Genomic DNA, 21,725 nt, shown 5'->3' on the forward strand with positions numbered 1-21,725 from the left:
ACCAACTGACGTGACAGGTTAAGTCACAATCAAGTTTAACTGTTTAGTGATTTACATGAAAAGTACTACGTAGACTGACATGTCAGTTTATAAGAGAGTTGCAGTAAAAGTTACAATACTTTAAGCAGCACTCAAGTCATAAAATCCTGTAGTAACAAGAGAAATGAAATTAAGAGAAAAATAAAATAAAAAGATAAGATCATTAAAATTGATGAAAAGTGAGGGTAAGGTGAGGAAGAAAATATGCAAATACCATCTAGAGGCTGCTCTAAGCTCAAACATCCATATGGCATTCATAATAATCCCATTAGCTCATTGACAAAATGTAGTTCTTTACAAGAGTAAAGCATGGATTGTTAACATGAAAACCCAGTACAATAAACAAAAAACTTGCTCTGTACAGTCCAGGGTTTTGAGGTAGGAAAACATCACTGATGGTCACTAACCATTCTCAACACAAATGTCTCTTAAGATGTGCAACATCACTGAACAGCAACTACTTTCTCTAACAGTTAAGTCCTTTTTCCTTTTCTAACGGGAGCCATCAATTAAAATGGCTGCTCCTAAGCTTTCTTGTCTTCATTTGAAGAACTGCAAGGTCACTGACAACTATCAGAAGCTAAGAAAAAGACATGGATACATTAAACAATGAGGATAGTGAATAATATACATGATAAAATAGTTGGCATCACAACAAACATTTATCCATTTTTAAATCTAAAATTCTATTAGTCCTATGATAACATTATCTTAACATCCTTAAAAACACAAATACCATTCCTAATCTACCACGCTCACACCCCAAAAAAGTCAATGAGTAATGCTACTCTTCTTAAAAACACACCATGTCAGCCGGTTTAAAATGAGTGATAAATGGACGTGAATAGTAGCATTAATCATAGTCAATACAGAGCTCATTAAAAACTGAAAATGGACCAAATGTGAGTAGTGTTCTTGTGAGCCCTATTCAAAATCTACCTTGCTCACTTAACTACACACTTTCTGATCTCTTTTTTGTTTCTCTTATTGAAGTCACTCCTAGAATTTTGGGCTGGAGCCTGTCTTTTAATGAGAGTAGTGTTCATGAGGGAACTGTTGCAAGATGTCCTTGCCGAGTCTCTAATTCGTTAGTCTTACTAAGAAGAACCCAATTTTTTCCTTTTAAATTTAAGATCATCTGTTGGAGTTTCATGAGGTAGTCAAATTATCCTTTTAAATTTAAGATCGTCTATTGGAGTTTCATGAGGCAGTCAAATTATCCTTCTAAATTTAAACCCATTGAAACGTTAAAGCAGCACTGAAGCATGTGTGCTTGTTATTGGGAAACTTCAACTTTGGCCCCTCCAAATTCCCAACAAAAGAAGAAAACCCTGTGCTCGCCTCCAGCTTCATCAATCATCAAGAAGAATGTACTTAGAGCACTCTCAGCAGCTTCTTTAAAGCCTGCTCATTTCCCTAAATGTGGAAAAAAATCTCAAAAAAGTTACAAAAAACCACATGCAGCAGATACCCTATACCTTCCCTAAACATTGAGTATGTTATAGTGCTACCCAATACATTGGGTGGGTAGCACCTTAGCTTCTCTATTCATTATTTTAACACAAAATATTTTTCTGCTCTCTCTCCTCTCTTTGCCTTTCATTGGGAATTGTGTTGGGATTTTGTAAAAAAAGTGAGGGTAGATAGTGAACTTGTATTTTGTAAAGAAGTAATATTTTAATGGTATATGAAAATATAAGGAAAGCTATTGTAGAGTGTATTTGAATAGGGAAGCAAAGAATAATTTTATTTCTTAAATTTAGGAAAAATCAAAGGAAAGCTGTTGAGAGTGCTCTTAGCAGTTGATTAGGATTCCTCTACATCTGCCTAAAAGAACTAAAAATACTTAACTATGGATTAGCCTGATCCCTATGATTGTATGACATGGTTATTCCATGATTGTTTTGGATGAACATGTGGCCATAATCAGCTCAAGGAGAAAGTACTTGAATGATATTATCTTGTCACATCTTTCATGTTTCTTGGAAGCAGAACCAGTACTGTTGCCCTCAATTGTACTCAGTTGAGGTCAATTGGATCTTGTAGATAATACTCTAATTGCCTTTCTTCTTCTTTCCACCTGATTGTTGTCATATATTGGCTGAATGCTAAGAATAAGAGATATACTTCACCCTTACTATAGGACTGAAAAAATTAAGTTTATATTAAGATTTTTTCTTCTAGAATTTCTTGGAGGGATGAAACAGAAAAGGCAGGGGTAAATCTCATTATACATTTGCTTCAGTTCATAAGAATCCTTTAAGTGGCTCATCTCAATCATATTTCACAAATAGAAAATGCTACTTTTAATGCATTAAGGACGATATCCATAATGACCAAATAAATGCTTGTACATATGGCAATCAACATAGCCATGGTAGTCAGCTTGTAGCTTGCTATCATATCTTACAGCTGCTAATTAAGAAATCTACCAATTTTATTAACATCCAATAATTCATGGCCCTCTAAAAGTAGATGTGTTAGCAGAAGGTAATGAGGTCAAGAGGACTTACACAATTTTTGACGTCAGGTTTTTAGCTTCACTAACAGCAACACAAACAGCATATACTGCCATTTTCTTTACCTATGAACAAAGAAATCTCTGGAGTGTCAGAAAAGTCTGAAAGACACAGCAAGCGGTAGCCTCGTATGCATGGCACTAAAAAGGCAGCGCCACTTTCTTTTACAGATTCGAAAAGGAAAATGTTACATAAGCTTGAAAAATAGGAGGATGCGCCAATCAGAAAAAGTCATGTATTGCTAAACCCGTTGGTAACCATTTGAAAAAACAGACATTATTTCATTGGATGAAGGTTCATAATCTTCTTTGACTCTAAAGCTAAGCATATGAAAAAAGAAATTCATACAATCACATAGCCATGACATCTACCTCTACACTCTAAATTATTGAGAGAAGCACATTACGAGTAATGCAAAAGCCATGTAATGAGTTGCCACAAGAATGATTGAAATGACATGTACCTCCAATTTATCTTCCTTAGATCTATGGTCTTTTGGTAGCAGACGAAACTCCTCTGTCAACCGAATGCATTCTTGAACATTCTCAGGGGAAACAAAGTCGAGGGCCACTTTGATGCATGACTGGAACAGATCATGAGAAAGTGTTAAACTAGATATGGCACATAATTAAGATAAAAACTAAAAATATTTGAATACTATCTGAAAAAGCTTATGAGACTTCATGACTTCCATGTTGATACAATTTTACTTAATCTGCCACACTCAACTAATCCAGACAGACAAAATCCTTCCATCAAGGTTTCTTCTGAACTAAAATCAAGATAATTCCTACATAACATATATTTTTTTGATAAGTATAATTCCTACATAACATATTGACACAAGTTGCCATCTTTAATTTATTTTTTGCTTTGGCAGCTTAAGAGTTTACAGGGGCACCTTACACTTTTTTTTTTTTTTTATATATATTTCTTTGATTACCTATCAAAAAAATATGCTTTCAAAGCTTATATTATAAATGTCAGGAATAAAACTGTTTTTAAATTGAGTCACTAATTTATGAGTTATGTTTATTTTATGTGCAGGGGTAGATCTGAAATTTCATAGAATTCATGCACATAGTTTTTACTTTTAGTCTTTTATTGGGTTTTACTAGAAATTCGTTCACTAGCCAAATTAGAGTTTTATCCTCGTAGGTCAAGTAAGAGTCAAAGGGTCTATAAAAATATACTTCATTATATTCTTTCTTTCTATCCTTTTTTTCTTTTTCTTTTTTTTCTGAGCATACTTTATTATATTCAAATATTTAAAACATTTTTTTTTTGATAAGTAAGTAGAAATTTCATTAAAAAAAGCGTAAGGCGCCCCTTAGTACACAGGGAGTATACAAAGGAAAAGCCCAGCTAGCCCATAAAGCAGAACCCAACAAGACCCTCAAAAACCCCATAACCCAACACCACCCAAAACCCTCGAGAGCCCCAAAACCCAAAATAGAAACAGCCCCCATTAAAAACAGTCCACGAAACCACCCAACCCTAATCCCCTAAACCCCTAAGCCCCTAAAGCTCACAATCTTCAATCATATCCCATCGCGTATGTTCCTCGTCAAGGGCAGAGAGTACAGCCATAGATTTTTCATCTTTTTCCCCGAAAAACAAAGAGCATGCCATAGACAACTCCATAGGAGATAAAGGCTGGAGTTGTTTTCCTTGACCCACCACCGGCTTTGGCTTCCTCCCTTCCGACGAGCCCATCTCAATGGAAACTTGTGGACCCACGGCAGAATTCTCCGACCCACTCCCTAAGTCCTCAAAAACAGAATGCTTCCGACCAGCCTCTGAGGAAGCCAAAGAAGAAACCGGGAGAGGAAAATGAGAAGAATCGGAGACAAGAACGGGATCCGGGACCGAAACCAACTCCGAACCCATGTTCGAACCTTGACAAATCCTCCGACCGGCTATCCTACGCCTAGAGGGATAGTTCGCGTCACCATAGTTGATGGAACTCTGCAAATTAAGAAGTTCCCTTTTTCCTTTAGTCTTTTGGCGCGCAATCATTTTCTCCCGCTGAAACTCTTCTTCCATGGAATCCCTAATTGCTAAAACATTCACACGTGACTAATGGAGTAATCAGTGGTTTTCCTTATTGCATGAATGTTTGCTTAGTGTTCTTCTCTCTTCTTCTTTGACACATTGTTCTGTTCAAATCACTGTTCACAGCCCCTGAACAGCAACAGAGCCATCTGTTTTCTCGTTCTTTACAACCTTAAATCAAGCCCTTTTCCTTAGATATCAAAACCATAACAACCGTCATATTCTACCAAATGGCTACCACGTAACCTAGGAAATTAGCTTTGAATTCCCAAAAACAGTTGCTGTCTAGGATTTTCCAGCTACCTATTTACTTCAAGATTGCCCTTATTCTCACTCGTTTCAAACCCTAGTCAAGTCAACTTGTGAACCGCTAACCCCTTCTTTTAAGATTCTCAACTCTAGATCTTTTTTTTTTTGTTTGTTTTATAAGTAATAAGCCAATCTCATTAAAAGCGTGAGGCGCCCCTTAGTACACTGGGAGTATACAAAAAGGAAACGCCTAACTAGAGAAACAAGTAAGGAAATCCAAAAAGCTAAAAGATAAGGGGGACACATAAGCCGTAGTCCAAAGATATGGAGTGTGATAGAAGGAGGATAAAAGTTTATCAGGGGTCTTCTCCACGTCCTAGAAGCTCCGGTTATTTCTTTCCCTCCATAAGTACCAAAAAAGGCAACTGGACGCCATTTTCCACACCGTAGCACTCCTCGATCGGCCCAAAGACCACCAACAAGCAAGTAAATTCATAACCCGTTGTGGCATAACCCAAGACAACCCGAAAAGACTGAAATGAGAGTACCACAAAGCAAAAGCCACAACGCAATGGAGAAGAAGTTGGTCTACGGACTCCTCCGTCTTCTTGCACATGCAGCATCTGTTTATTACAATAACATGACGCTTTCTGAGATTGTCCAAGGTGAGAATCTTTTCAAGAGCTGCCGACCACGAAAAGAAGGCAGCCCTTGAGGGGGCTTGGGTCTACCACACACTTCCAGAGAAAGCGAGTACATATAAGACAAGTCAAGGAGTGGAAAAAAGACTTAACCTTGAAAAGGCCTTTTTCTAGAAGGGACCCACCTAAGCTTGTCTTCGTCGCCTCTTCTGACTATAACTGAATGCAGCATCTAGAAGAAACAAGCAAAAACATTCACCTCTCAATCATGCACTTCTCTGGCAAAGCTCACGTTCCACTGGTTGGAACCACCCAAGAACTCTAAGTTATTTGCAACATAGGCGTCCTTCGCAGCGGCTATACCAAACAGAGCTGAAAAAGCTGCCTTGAGAGTCATATCCCCGAAACCATTTCTAGATCTATATGTTCTCTTAACCCTAAACTTGTTAAAGCACCAAATTTAATTATTTAATTGATACTTTAACACTCATCCTCACATGGGGGGCTCAAACACTCCATCAACAAGTAAGACCTAACATATAGAATATTTAATTGAAATATGGGGTAAACTATGTAGTCAGGGTTCGAACTCAAGACCTCTACTCTAAGACCAAATTAAATTATCAATAATCTCAAAAGCTTAAGCTAATAGGAAATGATAAATTTAATCATTTAATTAATATTTTAACATAACTCACCACAAGCACATAAAGACAGATTCCCTAAATCTGTCCTACGTCAAACTATTCCCTATTAAACTTTGAGCTTCCATCTCATGGAGCAATGATTTTACCATAGATGCCTCTTCCACTTGTTACCAAATAAGAAAAGGTTGCCTCACTCTTTAGTCAAAAAAGGGTAGGTCTTTTGCAGCCCCACTAAAATCCTTTCAAACCTTAACCTCACCCCTTTATTTTTCTCTTTCAAGCTATTTATATGGATCTCAATGTCTCCTTCCTTAAAAAAATCATGGATTTTGAGTAGTATTAATACAAGAGCATTGCCTTCACTGCAGTTGCTCAGGCCAAATGGGACCATAAGAACAGTTAAAACTACTTCAGCAAAACTGGGTAACCAACAAATACTCCAACATATTGAGCTACATCACATTCTTTTTGTTTTTGTATATTTTTTTTGGGAGGGGGAGGGGTGTTGGCACAAATCATGAAAGGAGAGAGAAAGCAGATTTCCTAGTGCTGCTAAAAGGCAAGCTCAGGATAAAAAGGCATATTTGATTTTAAGAGAACTGCACCTGTCTATTTCTCACTTGATGAGGACATCCTGCAGGAATGAACACAGCCTCACCGAGGTGTTGCTCAAATGTCCATGGTTCAACACCTGAATATAATTCATGATTACACAATACTGTGTCCTTTATCCATACTACAATTTAAATTATTTGACAATGCACAAGTTTTTACCGAACTCTTTCTTCAGCTGCTTTTTATGCCTCTGATTTAGATAAAAGGTCTGGTCGTGAATAGGATGAATAACCTGAAGCAAGTGCAAGGGAAGCACATCAACTCAAACAAGTCAAAATAATATAGCCAACATTGTTAAGCAATAACGCTCACAGAATTCACAGGAAGATTATTGATGTGGCAGAATTCTTTCTGATGCTTCTGTAGGTACTCCATTAACATGGGCACGTCCTGCCGACGAAAAATGTCCCAAACAGCTCCTCCATATACAACCTCCGAGATATCATTGTTCTGAAGGGAATCTCTAGCCGAATTTGCATTCAATTGGGTTGATTCTAAGTCGTTAATTACATTGCCTAAAACTGTTTCACCTGAAGAATCTTTCCCGCTGACAGACTTTAGTTCAGCTGTTATATTAGGAGGCTGAAAATGATTTAGATCACATGAATCTCTTTCAAATGTTCCATCTTTTGCAAGTTCATTACATGGTGATGAGCATCTTATCAAGTCAACCTCTTTCTTAACCATATCACATGACCTCTCAAAATTCCTTCCCAGAAAAGAAGAGCTCGAATCACGCATATGAAGATCCAATTTCTGAACCATTTTATTACAATCTCCCACTAACTTGCCATCAGACTTAACAACCTCTTGACTTTCTGGAGAAGGACTGCCACAAGCCCAAGCTCTATCTGATCCTAATTCACACAAATCCAAGGATTTATTTTGTCGTTCATCCAGTGTTCCTTCCTCTGCAATTAGCCTTTCCAGTAACGCAGAGTCACTCTTGGTAATGTCTGCTTTTTGAGGATATTTATGAGCCATTCTTTTATCTTTGCAAGATCTTTTTGGTGGCTTTCTTTTAGATGTCCTTGGAAACTTATGAGTCCCACCATAAAGCTTATGGAAATCTTCAGCTTCATATTTCTTTTTCAATTTGTTTATGACTTTTTGTTGGCCTGGAGGAATCTTTACTTCATTTGTGTGGGTCAGTACATTAACCTAAACAAGAAATGAAAATGTTATGAGTTGAAGTAGCTGCAAGACAAAGTGGCATCTGGGAAGCATATAGGGGACAAAAAGAAAAATAAAATACTTTTAACAGCTACCACTATGACAATTCCGTATCCAAATTCAGGCATTTATGAAACCAAAAAGGTTTTTGACAGAATCATGATTTAAGAAGCATTTTGGAAAAATGCATTCAACGTCCTAGGAAAAATATGATTGCAATCTCTAGCAGATTAAGAAACTAAAAGTGATAAAGTTTTTCTTTTGCAAGTAAAAGATTAAAAAATAAGCATGCAATATCAATTGTTTACAAATAGGCAATACTGGACACATGAATGCAATGCAATCTCAGTGAGAATGATATAGGATCAATTTTGCATATGTAAACAAGGTCACGTGAAGGTAAGTAACAGACTGGGAGGCAACATGTAGACCATATTACAAGCCCCTTGGGTGTAACATGGCGGAGGGACTTATATGTCACAATGCTAAAACTTAGACCTTTAGTTGTCAAATTAGAGACTTTGGTCCTTACTTGTCATAAGGGCAAATCTTAGGGACTTTTGGGACAATTTCCCATTAAAAATCCAAAAAGTACAATCATTGTACCAGTACCTCTAGTACCTGAGTTTTTGAAAGTACAGGTTTTCCGCTATATTCTGTATAACGAGGAGTACTGAAGCATAACCTAACCATTATAGAATATCTAAAGACAGTGTTTCATGTTTGTACTTCAGGAAAAACAAAAAAGATTGATGAAATACACTGAATTGAAGTAAATCACAAATCAATTAGTTAATTATGATGAAGGTGAAGAAGACAAAGAGCACAATAACAAGGTAATGTACATGTCAGAAAAGCAAAAAAGCATCAATATGTCAACATAACAACTAAGCACAGATCCCCAAAGTTACTGCATACCGCATCAGAAATGTCACAATGTAATTTTGTCACCGAATCACCTCTACCAAGCTCTTCCAAAGATCCATAAGCAACATATGTTTTGGGTCCCAGGTCTGGCTTCAAAACAACAGGAAGCTTGGTGGCTAGATTCAGAAGACCAGACCGAGGATTGGTATAGTCGCTAAAGGGAAGCATGGCAACAAATTCAGCACCATGTCTTGGCAGACACTCCTCAAAAGAATTTGATGCAGGCCAATCCTTCAGCTTCAACATTGCTGGCCACCCATTCCTATAACTACGGCCCTGTAGATAGCCCTTGAAGAACTGGAAGATATTAATCTCAACCTGCAGCAACAATAAAGAACACAAAGTTCACACCTTAAATTTGCAAGAAAATATTTTCAGCAGAAGCAGAAAAATATATTAAGACAACTGCATGCCAGAGTAGCATGTAATACATTGGCTGATATATGCATGTGCAACATGCAAGATAAACTGTCTTACATGTTACAAGCTGAATACCCCCAATCTTCATCTCATTAACTAGAAATTTATTAGAATTCTATTTTTTTTCTTATTTCCAAAGCCAGGAAGGGAACTTTTTCACTTAATTGACTTGTATATACTGTTGAGTCTAATTAAGGCATGTCAAGAAAAGATAGGAAAACCCTAAAATAACCTAAGGTATACAGACTAAAAGATAGTAAGATATACCGCATTATAGTAATACAGAGAAGACCTTGTCAAAGTTCAAAAAAAGAGAAACAGGAATATTTCTAACTTAAATCTTTAAGGTAAGATACACAATTCCCATGTAGCTCCTCAATCAACTTTCAAATGCATCACAAGAATAATTTAATTTACCCAAAGTTTTAAAGCGGGCCCCTCTAGTTTCAACTTAAACAATTAATCCTTCTAGTATGTTAAGTGTTTCAATGTGGTGAGTTTGTAATTAAATGGTCAGAATTGGTGCATATGACAATCATATGATCGTTTGATGCAAAACTTCGCCCCAAACTTAACATCAAATTTAGAAATGTATGTTCAAACTTATAAGTTGTGCTTTAGAGCTCCATCCACATCAAGCAACAAAAATAAAGACTGAAATCATTGAAATTATCATGAAATCACAAGTGGTTGATTGCTCAGAGTGAACTTATATTTTCAAACTTAAGTTCGTGATTTAGGGTTCCATCCACATCAAACAACAAAAAAAAGTAATGAAATCATTGAAATTATCATGAAATCACAGGTGGTTGATTGTTCAGAGAGAACCTATGATATAATTGAAAATTAGGCTAAACCAAGAGAGGCCAAAATATACTAAACCCAAATGGGAGGTAGCCTAGCTCAGCCGGGGGAAACTCCAAATGGAAAGATACTCTCAATAAAGCAGGGTGACAACTTAATGAGGTTGATGACCTTTTCCATTAGCATTTCAACTTGAGAGGATGCGCATAGTATGACAATATGTCAGCCAAGTTTCAGAGTTCCTACTCAATCAGAAGAAGATTCCAGTCCTTGCTATTCATTGTATGCTAGGTCAGAATTGCCAGGCTCAAACCCACAGCTCATGATAATTGCAAGTAGACAGAAGCTAGGTATTGCAGCAGTACTTCTTTTGGTTGCATGACATGTTGAAATAGACGTAACATAAGCTTAAATGGTGAAAAAAAAAAAGTTTCCATTCTAAAGTGGCACAGAATATGCTATGGATATGGTCTATGAATCACTGAGATGTTACTGGATCAGAAGCTATCATCTATGCAGTACATCCATCGGAGAAATTAAATGCGATTTGAAATGATCATGTCACAAAAGCAAATTGAAGAAACCACATTAGCCACTCAAGAAATGCACCAAAGTACTATAATACAAGAGAGGGGGCAGTGGAAGGGGGAGGGGGGGAGAGAAAAATGAGCCATTAGAAAATCGTGAAATGAAATTTCAACATGAAGAGGGAACACATACCTCACACCAATGTAAGCAATCAATGGCTTTAAACCTGGCTACCTCCTCTTTCAGTATTTTTTTTGCCCCAACAAAAGCCCTCCCCATGACCATTGGTTCCCAACTAAGACCAGAAGTCTTTTCCAGGACATTTCTAACTATGACAGGTTCACCTCGCATCCAATGCATTTGAAAATGTTCAAACTCATTGTCCCCCAAGTGAACAGCATTTGGGCAATAGAGCAAGTTATCATGACTGCTCTCCCTATAAGCTGCTCGCCTTACTTCTGAATCTCTTGTTGCATTTCCTGCAATGTTTATAGGATGACACAAAGAACATCCTTGAGAAAAATCATTATCTGGTGGTTGATACTTGAAAATGAGGTCCTCTGCACTCTTAATCAAATCGTCAACCCAATTAGCTTCAAATATACGTCTCAGTGCAAGCATCTCACTACCACAACCTCCTCGCACTTTTGGAGGGCATGGAATCCTACCATCAGCCTCTGCTTTCCAATTAGGAAAGTTACATGGCATGCCAGCTATGCCCTCATTCACAGGAAGGGCCACATGGCTCTCCCAATCATATGTCTTCTCATTTGCAGTCTGAACATTCAGTTCTGTATTTTGACCGCTTAGTCCTTCAAAAAGCTGTTGGTGGGAAGATTCCACTTCATCACCTCCACGCTGCAATCCAGTTCTTAGTTCTCGGCAACAAGTGAGACAGAGATCATAAGAACAATCAGGATTGGAGCAGCTTCGGTGGAAATTAACAATGGATGTATTGCAATTGTCACTGTTAAACAAGTATGTGCTCATAATTACAAACTTGTACCATCGTGAACAAACCCACAAAGTAATCACAAATGCAGAAGTTTCAGTGCATTTAAATGCAGATTCAGAGCTAACACTGGTAGTCACATGACTCACGTTGGCCATTGTGATGGATTAAGTGATAATAATCAACTATGATGCATAAAGATACCAGTGTACGAACAGAGAGATACTAGTCAACTATGAAGACAAAATAGTATGCAAATAGAGATTCCACAAGTTGAATTCATGAATAACAGATTTTTCAGTTCCATCAGGGAGCACGAGATGGTACCAGTATACTCTATCATCATCGTCAAGTACAGATCTTGAAATATCCTCTTCCACGACTTTGACACCTATGAAAGAGAAGATGAAACACATTTTCGGGCATGCTGAGTAAAATATCTAGTTAGAAACTAAACTTACTAAGTGATTATTATATCAAAGTGCAATACCACGTATGCTGGCTTCGGCCTCTAATTCAGAGCTCTGCTCCTGTTGAATATGCCTGAGGAGAGGCAGAGTTTTACATAGCAAGTAAAGCAACTTTTGCAATTTGACATTGATATCCAAATCTTCTTGTTCATGTCCAACCTGCTAAAACCAAGTACTTGTTTGGCATATGAAATGTGTCATGCAGAACCACAGCAAATGAAACAGAAAATAAGAAAGAAAAAGAAAAGAAGGAAAGAACAGAAAGGCACAAACCATCACATTTAAATCCTCCTTGAGGCATACTCTGCAATTGCAATTACCACGACAAAATGGACATTCAATCGCCACATCCTCTCTTGTTTTCTCTGGGTACCTATTTATTTATTTTACAGAACCATCAGAACCATTGGATGAGAACCATGTTATATCAGCAAAATAAATCACCAAAGAATTTTTTTTTTTGATAAGTAATAAACTTATCTTATTAAAAGCGTAAAGCACCCTTAAGTACAACGGGAGTATACAAGATGAGACACCTAACTAGAAAAAGAAAAGCGAATAAGAAAATCATCAGAAGGGACACAAAGGCCACAGTTCAAAGGTACAAAGTATGGAATAAAGAGGAACTTTTGTAATTTGAGAATAAGGATTTGCAATTTGCTCAGAGATTGGAAGCTGGATCTTATTTGCCTCCAAGAAACAAAAGTTAAGGATCCTTCTAGGAAATTTGTGCGTAGTCTTTGGGGGTGTAATTATGTGGATTGGTGTTGTTTGGATGCGAGTGGGGCCTCAGGGGGTATCCTTATCTTGTGGGATAAGAGGGTGGTGGAAAAGGTGGATGTGTGCGCGGGGAGTTTCACACTTGCAGTTTCTTTCAGGAATGTTGATGATCACTTTGAGTGGGGTTTTGTGGGCGTGTCTGGTCCGAATTGCAGGGTTGATCGGAGGGGTCTTTGGGATGAGCTGGCTGGGATTATGAGTTGGTGGAGTTTGCCTTGGTGTATAGGGGGAGATTTCAATATTACTAGGTTCCCTAGCGAAAGATCTGGAGATGGTAGTGTGTCTGCCATGAGGGACTTTTGTGATTTTATCTCTGACCAGGGTCTTATGGATTTTCCGCTCGTTGGAGGTTCTTATACGTGGTCGATCTCCTGTGATCCTCCTGTTTGGTCCAGAATTGATCGTTTTCTTGTCTCTCCTGATTGGGAAGAAAGGTTTCCTGAGGCATCTCAGAAGAGGCTTCCCCGCCTTTTCTCTGACCACTTTCCTATTCTCCTCGATTATGCTCACTCTTCTGAAAGAAGTAGGCCGTTCAAGTTTGAGAATATGTGGCTCAAGGTGGATGGTTTTGTGGGGTTGGTGAAACAATGGTGGGACTCATTCTCTTTTCATGGCTCTCCTAGCTTTGTGCTTGCATGTAAACTAAAGGCCCTCAAATCTAATTTGAAGACGTGGAATGTAGAGGCCTTTGGTAATTTGGAGAGGAACAAGAGAAAGCTTCTTGAGGAGATTCAGGCGATTGATACAGTGGAAGGCAGTAGAGCTTTGGTTGAGGGGGAAATTCAAAAGAAGCTGGAGGTTGTCAGTGAGTTAGAGAGATGCTCACTGATGGAGGAGGTCTGCTGGAGGCAAAAGTCCAGGGTGACGTGGTTGAAAGAAGGAGATAAATGCACAAAATTCTTCCATTCTATAGCCAATTCAAACATAAGGTATAACTCTATTGATTCCTTATTGATCGGAGATTCCATTTCTTCTAATCCGGCAGAGATAGGGGAGCATGTGGTTCAGTTCTATCAAGATCTCTTCTCTGAGAAGCACAGTTGGAGGCCTCAGTTGGATGATCTTTCCTTTGATGCCATTTTAGAGTCAGAAGCAAGGTGGTTGGAGAGAGCCTTTGAGGAGGAGGAAGTTAGAAAGGTAGTGTTTGCTTTTAATGGCGACAAAGCGCCGGGTTCGGATGGCTTCACTATGGCTTTTTTCCAAGATTGTTGGGAGGTGGTGCGCTTGGACATTATGGAGGTTTTTTCTGAGTTTCATGCTAGAGAAGTTTTTGAGAAGAGTTTGAACGCTTCTTTTATTTCTCTTATTCCTAAGACTCCAGGAGCTTTGTTTCTCAAAGATTTCTGGCCCATAAGCCTTGTAGGAGGTATTTACAAAATTATTGCTAAAGTCTTGGCCAACATATTGAAGACGGTTATGGACAAGGTTATCTCCAAATCCCAGAGTGCTTTCATCAAAGGGAGGCAGATTCTTGATCCAATCCTTATTGCGAATGAATGCCTTGATAGTCGTATTAAATCAAGGGAGCCGGGAGTCGTTTGCAAAATGGATTTAGAAAAAGCTTATGATCACGTTAATTGGGATTTTCTGTTGTATATGTTGAGAAGATGCGGCTTTGGGGGAAAATGGTGTTCGTGGATAGCTCGGTGCATTTCTTCTGCAAAGTTTTTGGTGCTAGTTAATGGCTCACCATACGGCTTTTTCAGCAGCTCTCGAGGCCTAAGGCAAGGAGACCCTTTGTCTCCCCTTTTGTTTGTGTTTGTTATGGAGGCGCTGGGTCGTATGATTACTGCGGCAGTGAGTGGGGGTGTGTTGGATGGTTTCAGAGTGGGCGATGCTTCTTTTTCCCACCTTTTGTTCGCTGATGACACATTGATTTTCTGTGATGCTAGCTCCTCCAAGATTCGGTCTTTACGAAGTCTCTTGCTCTTATTTGAGGCTGTATCGGGTCTTAAGGTAAACTTGGCCAAATCCAGCATTATTCCAATGGGGAATGTCGCTAATGTGGGAAGGTTAGCCGACATTTTAGAGTGTGAAGTTGCTTATTTGCCTGTGATGTATCTGGGTCTTCCATTGGGGGCTCCTTACAAGTCTACTCGTATTTGGGATGGAGTTATTGAGAAGGTTGAAACACGGTTGGCTAGTTGGAAAAGGTTATACCTCTCTAAGGGAGGGAGAGTGACCCTTATCAAGAGTACGCTCTCTAACTTACCTACGTACTACATGTCTCTGTTCCCTATACCGGTGAGTGTTGCTTCTCGCATTAAGAAGTTGCAACACGATTTTCTTTGGGGTGGAATGGGTGAAGATTTTAAATACCATTTGGTGAGTTGGGAGAAGTTTTGTACTCCAATTTCGAATGGGGGGCTTGGCATTAGGAAGTTGGTTCAGTTCAATCGCGCATTGCTAGGTAAATGGTTATGGCGATTTGACATGGATAGAGATGCTTGGTGGAGAGTCGCGGTGGACTCCAAGTATGGAAGTTTGTGGGGTGGGTGGTGCTCTCGAGAGGTTGCTGGGGCGTTTGGAGTAGGGTTGTGGAAGTTTATAAGGAAAGGTTGGGAGAATTTCTCCAAATTCCTTAGATTGGAGGTGGGGGATGGGAGCAGGATTAGATTTTGACATGACTTGTGGTGTGGAGATTCGATTCTGAAAGAAGTGTTTCCTGATCTCTTTGGCATTGCTCGGGTGAAGGATGCGTCAGTGGCTGATAATTTGGAGAGTTTGGGCGGGTCCATTCAATGGAACGTGAGCTTTATTAGAGAGGCTCATGATTGGGAAGTCGATGTTTTTGCCTCTTTCTTCCAGGTGCTGGGCTCTACCAAGGTGAATTTTGAGAGGGCAGATTGTCTTAAATGGGTCCCATCCAAGAAAGGTGTGTTCAAGGTGAAGTCATATTTTGGTTCTATGATGTGTGCTGGAGGTACTCGGTTCCCATGGAAGTGTGTGTGGCGGTCTCAGGCTCCCCCGAGGGCAGCTTTCTTCACTTGGTCTGCAGCTCTAGGCAGAATTCTTACCTTAGACAATCTTAGGAAGAGGAACATAATTATTGTGGATAGATGTTGTCTTTGCAAGCGGGATGGGGAATCAGTGGACCATATTCTTCTGCATTGCGATCTGGCCTCAGCTCTATGGAACAACATTTTCTCCCGCTTTAGTATTTCGTGGGTCATGCCTAGGAGTGTGCTTGACTTAGTTGCTTGTTGGTGGAAGTCTAGGAGATCTGGGAGCGCTACTTCTTGGAAGATGGTGCCTATTTGCCTTTTTTGGTGTATTTGAAGAGAAAGAAACCTTAGGTGTTTTGAGAATCTAGAGAGCTCCCTAGAGGAGGTGCTAGAGTTGTTTCTCCATACCTTGTATGTCTGGTCGATGGCTTATTTGTACCCTTTATCTATCAGCTTTGCTGAATTTCTTGCTTCTTTTTCGCTTTCTAGTTAGGTGTTTCCTATTGTATACTTCTAGTGTACGTAGGGACGCCTTACGCTTTCAATAAAACTATCATTACTTATAAAAATAAAAAAGAGGAAATGATATCTTCCAAGGATCTCTCAAAATCCTCAAAGCTCATATTTTTCCTCTCCCTCCAAAATAGTCCAAAAAATGTAAGTGGGCATCATTTTCCACACCGTAGCACCAAAGAAATACAATTGACGTTCACAAAAAAATGTCCTAAGATAATAAAAATTAACTTTTTTGCAAACAAAATGAACCATATACTCTTTATTATACATAAGAAGCTGAAAAATTCTTTATTAGTCTCAATGGAGCTGCTGAACTAAAAAAGCTATCGGTGTTAAAAGAGCTTTGTGAGTTCTTATTTACCACTTTGCAAGGCAGTTGTAGCAATAGCGTTTCTTTCTGCAATTGGAACAAACAACAATTTCACTTCTATCATTTCTCCAGCACTGATGACACATTAAACTCCTTTGACTTCTCTTGCTAGTATCACCCTAAACAAAAACATAGTTAGATTGGCATGCAGTTGAATATTTGTATGTTTAGCTATTTTAATGATGCTAAAATTTCTCGGCAACAATGAATTGATGAAACAATTAGAATAGTATATAGCAGATACAGTATTCTGTCATGACTTCTTTTACAGATGCAATATGGCACCGCAAGCAAAGAAGGGGGTGGGGCAGGAGGGAAAGAGTCATATGTCAGAGAATTGGATAAACTAGTTAATGATGCAAAAATATTATTTCTATTTTCTACACTCATTGTTACTTTCAAAATCAACTTGTTTCACGCGTGCTTAGGATAGTAGAACCTGCCTAATCAGAATGCTAAATGAGTAACAACATTGGTAAACTGGTACTACCAATAAATTGGTTGCTTCCAAAGCAAGTCAGCTCAGATTGCAGAACTCCACTGTAAAGACCATGAAAGCAACCAAAACATCTCCTTTGTAAACCCCATTCACATCATGGAAATCACCGCCAGAAATCTTCTATTTCATGTTTTCTGTACTTCATGGATAAATTCCAAGTCACCATTTGCCATTTCCATTCATTTCATGGAACGGAATTGTTTGTTTTATCATTACTTGGAAACAACAAATCTTTGTGAAATTACTAAAATGCAGTATTCTCCTCTTCCATAGAAGAAGGGAAAAAATTGGAAGAAAGTGGACTTTGTCCATAGAAATTAAATTAAGACCATAGCTATGAAAATAATATTTGTATTCTCCGGTTTCCAGATAAGAAAGCTCTCTGAAAGCAAAGCCACGATTTCTAAGTTTGCTACAAGCATAAATGCCAGTCAGCACCAGCACTGCAGAGAGGGATAGCCAACAGCAACACACATTTGAGGTGAGGATGTCAACTTATCCATTTATCCAGTAAAAAATTCTATGAGCCGAGTTACGGGAAAATTCATGGCATGAAAACTCTCAGTAGTTTGGCAGTGATATAGTAGAATAACAGCTCTATATGATGGTAACAGCGCTAACGTTCTTGCTTCCTCTAATTTGTCAACCATTAACAAGTGAAATCCTAATTCAAAAAAATAATGACCAGAAAGAAAAGAGAGAGATGCAAAGTAACTCACTGATAAACCCGTATTTTCCAATCCATTTGAAGTTGATCTTCCCTCCCTAATGCCGTCAAAATTACTCTGTTGGTGGTTGAACTTCCGGGGCCTCCCTCTAGGTCTTTTCCAAACTTTAATGCCGTCAAAATTACTCTGTTGGTGGTTGAACTTCCGGGGCCTCCCTCTAGGTCTTTTCCAAACTTTAATGCCGTCAAAGTCACTCTGTTGGTGGTTGAACTTCCGGGGCCTCCCTCTAGGTCTTTTCCAAACTTTGCCGGATTCAGATGTCAACTCGTTAGATTCGAGATCTATTTCACCAGAATACCTCAATTGCTCAACTGGAACTAGCTTGGAAAGAAATGTGCAATCTTGATGTCTCTGTGCTAGTATCTTATTCAAAGCTTCACCAACAAGAATAACTCTCTTAGGCTTTGAACCCTCGGGTTGGCCTTGGCTGTCCTTTGAACCCTTGCGACTATCTTTTGGCTGGATAATCTTATCTGCACTCCCATTACCACCCGCTTCAACCAGCATCTCCTGATCTTCTTCACTTACAAGAGTAGGCCTCTCATTCTCAGACCACATTGGCCAAAAAGTTTCAACACCACTACCATCATTTCTGCCCATGAGTTTGCAGGGCATTCCCTGATTTTCTTTACCAATAAGATTTTTCTGCTTATTCTTTGAACCCTTCGGTCGACCACGCTTATTCTTTGGCCCAACAATCTCATTTCCACCTTTATTGTCATTAGTGGCTTTCGAAGGCAATCCCCTATCTTCCTTACCTAGAAAAGCTTGCCTCTCATTCTCCAATTCCGTTGGCCAAACAGATTTATCATAGCCATCATTAACAGCCACAATTTTGGCGGCCATTTCTTCATTTTCTTGACCTGCTGTGTTGTTCATCTTTTTTGAACCCTTTGGTCCACCATGCTCGTTTGTTTGCCGAACAATCTCATTTCCACCTTCATCACCAATTCGCAGCCTCTCGTACTCCACTGCCATTGGCCAAAGAGTTTTATCACCACCATTAATATCTGTAGGTACTCCATTTTCTTGACCTGCTGAATTTTTCTTCTTATCCTTTGAACTCTTTGGTAGTTCACGCTTATCCTTTGGCCAGACAATCCCATTCCCACCTTCAACATCATCGATAGGCAATCCCCTATCTTCCTGACCTACAAAATTAAGCTTCCCATTCTCCACACTGGTTGGGCAAACAGTTTTTTCACCACCATCATTGACAACCGCAATATCCCCAGGCATTCCTTGATTTTCTTGACCTGAAGAACTTTCCTTCTTGTTCTTTGAACCCTTTGGTCGGCCACGCTTATCCTTTGGATGGGTAATCTCATTCCCACCTTCACTACGAGTTGCATCAAAGGGCAATTTCCTCTCTTCCTCTCCAACTAGAGTCCGCCTCTCATACTCTAAGCCAGTAGGCCGAACAACTTCGCCTGGCACTCCCTTATTTCCTTGACTCGAAAGATTTTTTTTCTTATTCTTTGAACCCTTTGGTCGACCACGCTTTTTTTTTTGCCCGACAATCTCATTCCTAAGTTCGTTACCAGAAATGGCTACTTCAACAACCGATCCTGTATCTTTATCGCCCACAAGAATTAGCCTCTCGTTATCTAAAGCTGTCAGACAAAGGGTCCCTTGCTCATTGCTATTTCCATCCACATTGTTACCGGGCGTTCCATGGTTTTTGTCCATTTCAAGACTTTTCTTTTTATTCTTTGAACCCTTTGGCCTACCCTGCTTAGCCTTCGACCTAACAACCTCATCACTGACTCCATTTTCACCAGAAGCTCCTTCCAACCTTTCAATTCCCTCTTCATCATCAGCAGCAACAGTTTTCTTATACTTCGATCCCTTTGCCCGGCCACGCTTTCCTTTTAACCCTACCACCTCTTGTCTGTCACCATTTCTACCTCCAATTTCACTAGGCTCACATTGAATTGCTTCACCTCCATTTCCACATGCATCATCACCAAAAAGACCCTGGACTCCTTTACCATCAAGAGTTGTACGCGCAACTTCCCCGAACCAAAATTGGATGCCTTCACCACCAAAACTCAGACCACTATTTCCAACGCTACCTTCACCAAAAAGGGCTTGAATTCTTCCATCAACAAGGTTTTCATCATTGTTCTTACTAAAGAAGTCTTGAAATCCTTCACTATCAAAACCCAGACCATCATTTTTAAAAGCATTCTCGATTGACCCACCAGCCTGAATTCCTTGACCGCGAAGAACCCCAGTACTGTTCCGAGAAGCAATTCCACTGTTCCAAAGCTGAACAGATTTACCATCATCAAGACCACCTTTTTCACTCATATCCTCACCATACGCATTTTGAATTTCTTCACCACCGCCAAGAATTAGGCCATCTGTTTCACATGCAGTTTTACCAAACTCGTCCACATGAATTCCTTGGCCAACAGGAACCCCACCGCCATTTTCACAAGCATCTTCACTGCCCCATAGCTGAACAGCTTCACCATCAAGACCCAGACCGCCAATTCCACCGATGACTTCACCATACCCACCTTGACTTCCCTCACCACCACCACCAAGAACTCGATCAACATTTCCACACGCAGCTTCACCATCTCCACAAGCCCAAAGCTGCTGCATACCTTCATCATCGAGACCCAGACAACCATTTCCATCACTGACCTCACCAAACAGCCGTGCAATCTCTTCCCCAACAGTCAGACCATTACCGTTCCCACCACCAAACCACCCTTGAACTCCATCACCTCCAAGACCCACATCTTCATTTTTCAAATCTTCTTCAGTCCTTCGCCTTTTTATCTTCCTCCTGTCGACACCCACTTCCCCTCCACCGCCATTTTCACCAGAAACCTTCTGCATCGTCCCCCCCTTGTTCCTCAGCACCCAATTGAGGTTGTGCTTCTCACAAACAGCCTTACCATCCAAGGCTCTCTCACTACACCCCCAATTCGATGTCCCTCTTCTGCTGCACCTCTGGGTCTGACCAGATGTGCCATCCACTTGCCATTTCTCAAACCAAACACAAATTTAAAACTCAACAACCCCTCTGAAAATGAAAACGTCTCAGGCTATTCAACCACATAAGTTTTTCATGCGTACGTTAACTGTTGGAGAACCACGCGATGGTTCTTTTGATGTAATCCCATTGAAGTATTCAATTCCATAAGGTCTGGTCTGGTTAGTTTTATTCAAAGTGAAGGGACAGCTCTCCCCTCCACGCATACCTTTCAACATAATAGAGAGAGAGACTAGGGGACCACTCGTTGGAGTTTGTGACACTGTCCTTTGTCGCTAATTTAGGACATTATTTGCTTAAAGTTCCGGACTTCCAACTGTACATCTGCCCCGAATCTACATGAAAACGTGCTTCGTGGACGAGCAGCTGGGAAGTGTGAACCTGTGGTCCAAATCCTCGTATAGAGGCATACAGCGGCAAGAGTACTATTTATCACATTAATTTATTGATACGACTTGTTTTAATTGCTTTTTTAGTACTAAAAACAAGCATAAAATGGTGCTGGTTGTTTGATGGCTAGAAGGGCTCCCGGAGTCGGTGCGTGCTCAACACGCCCTGAGCTTCGGTCGCGGTTCTCATGGTGCTGGTTGTTTGGTTTTTTTTCTGTTTGAGTTTGTAAATTCTTGTTTCTTCAACTTTATTCACTACCTTGGCCTACGGGCACTTGATGTAGCCTTCGGGCGGTGGTTCTCAGCTTCTTTGTTCTTGTATTGGTTATGAAGCTTTTGCCTTGTTGTAATTCCCTTTGGGGTTTCGCTCCATCAATGAAGGTTATGGAACTTTGTTAAAAAAAAAAAAAAAAAAAAAGAAAAAAAAAAAAAAAAGAAAAAAAAGCATA

At 39.6% G+C, this 21,725-nt stretch overlaps 1 protein-coding gene across 1 annotated transcript; it reads right to left on the reverse strand.

The window, feature by feature from the left end:
- Positions 1-257: 257 nt before the first annotated feature.
- Positions 258-21,189, reverse strand: LOC133857309 (uncharacterized). Its single transcript, XM_062292528.1, has 13 exons — positions 17,869-21,189; positions 16,642-16,769; positions 12,313-12,412; positions 12,060-12,198; positions 11,897-11,960; positions 10,810-11,584; positions 8,857-9,183; positions 7,078-7,926; positions 6,925-6,997; positions 6,756-6,841; positions 3,022-3,141; positions 2,553-2,623; positions 258-591 (listed from the first exon to the last, which is right to left on the reverse strand). The coding sequence occupies exons 1-13, from the start codon at positions 20,728-20,730 to the stop codon at positions 564-566; spliced, it is 5,622 nt and encodes a 1,873-aa protein (XP_062148512.1). The 5' UTR covers positions 20,731-21,189; the 3' UTR covers positions 258-563.
- Between the last annotated feature and the right edge of the window lie 536 nt (positions 21,190-21,725).

Source organism: Alnus glutinosa, chromosome 1 (genome assembly GCF_958979055.1).
Source record: "Alnus glutinosa chromosome 1, dhAlnGlut1.1, whole genome shotgun sequence".
NCBI lineage: Eukaryota > Viridiplantae > Streptophyta > Magnoliopsida > Fagales > Betulaceae > Alnus > Alnus glutinosa.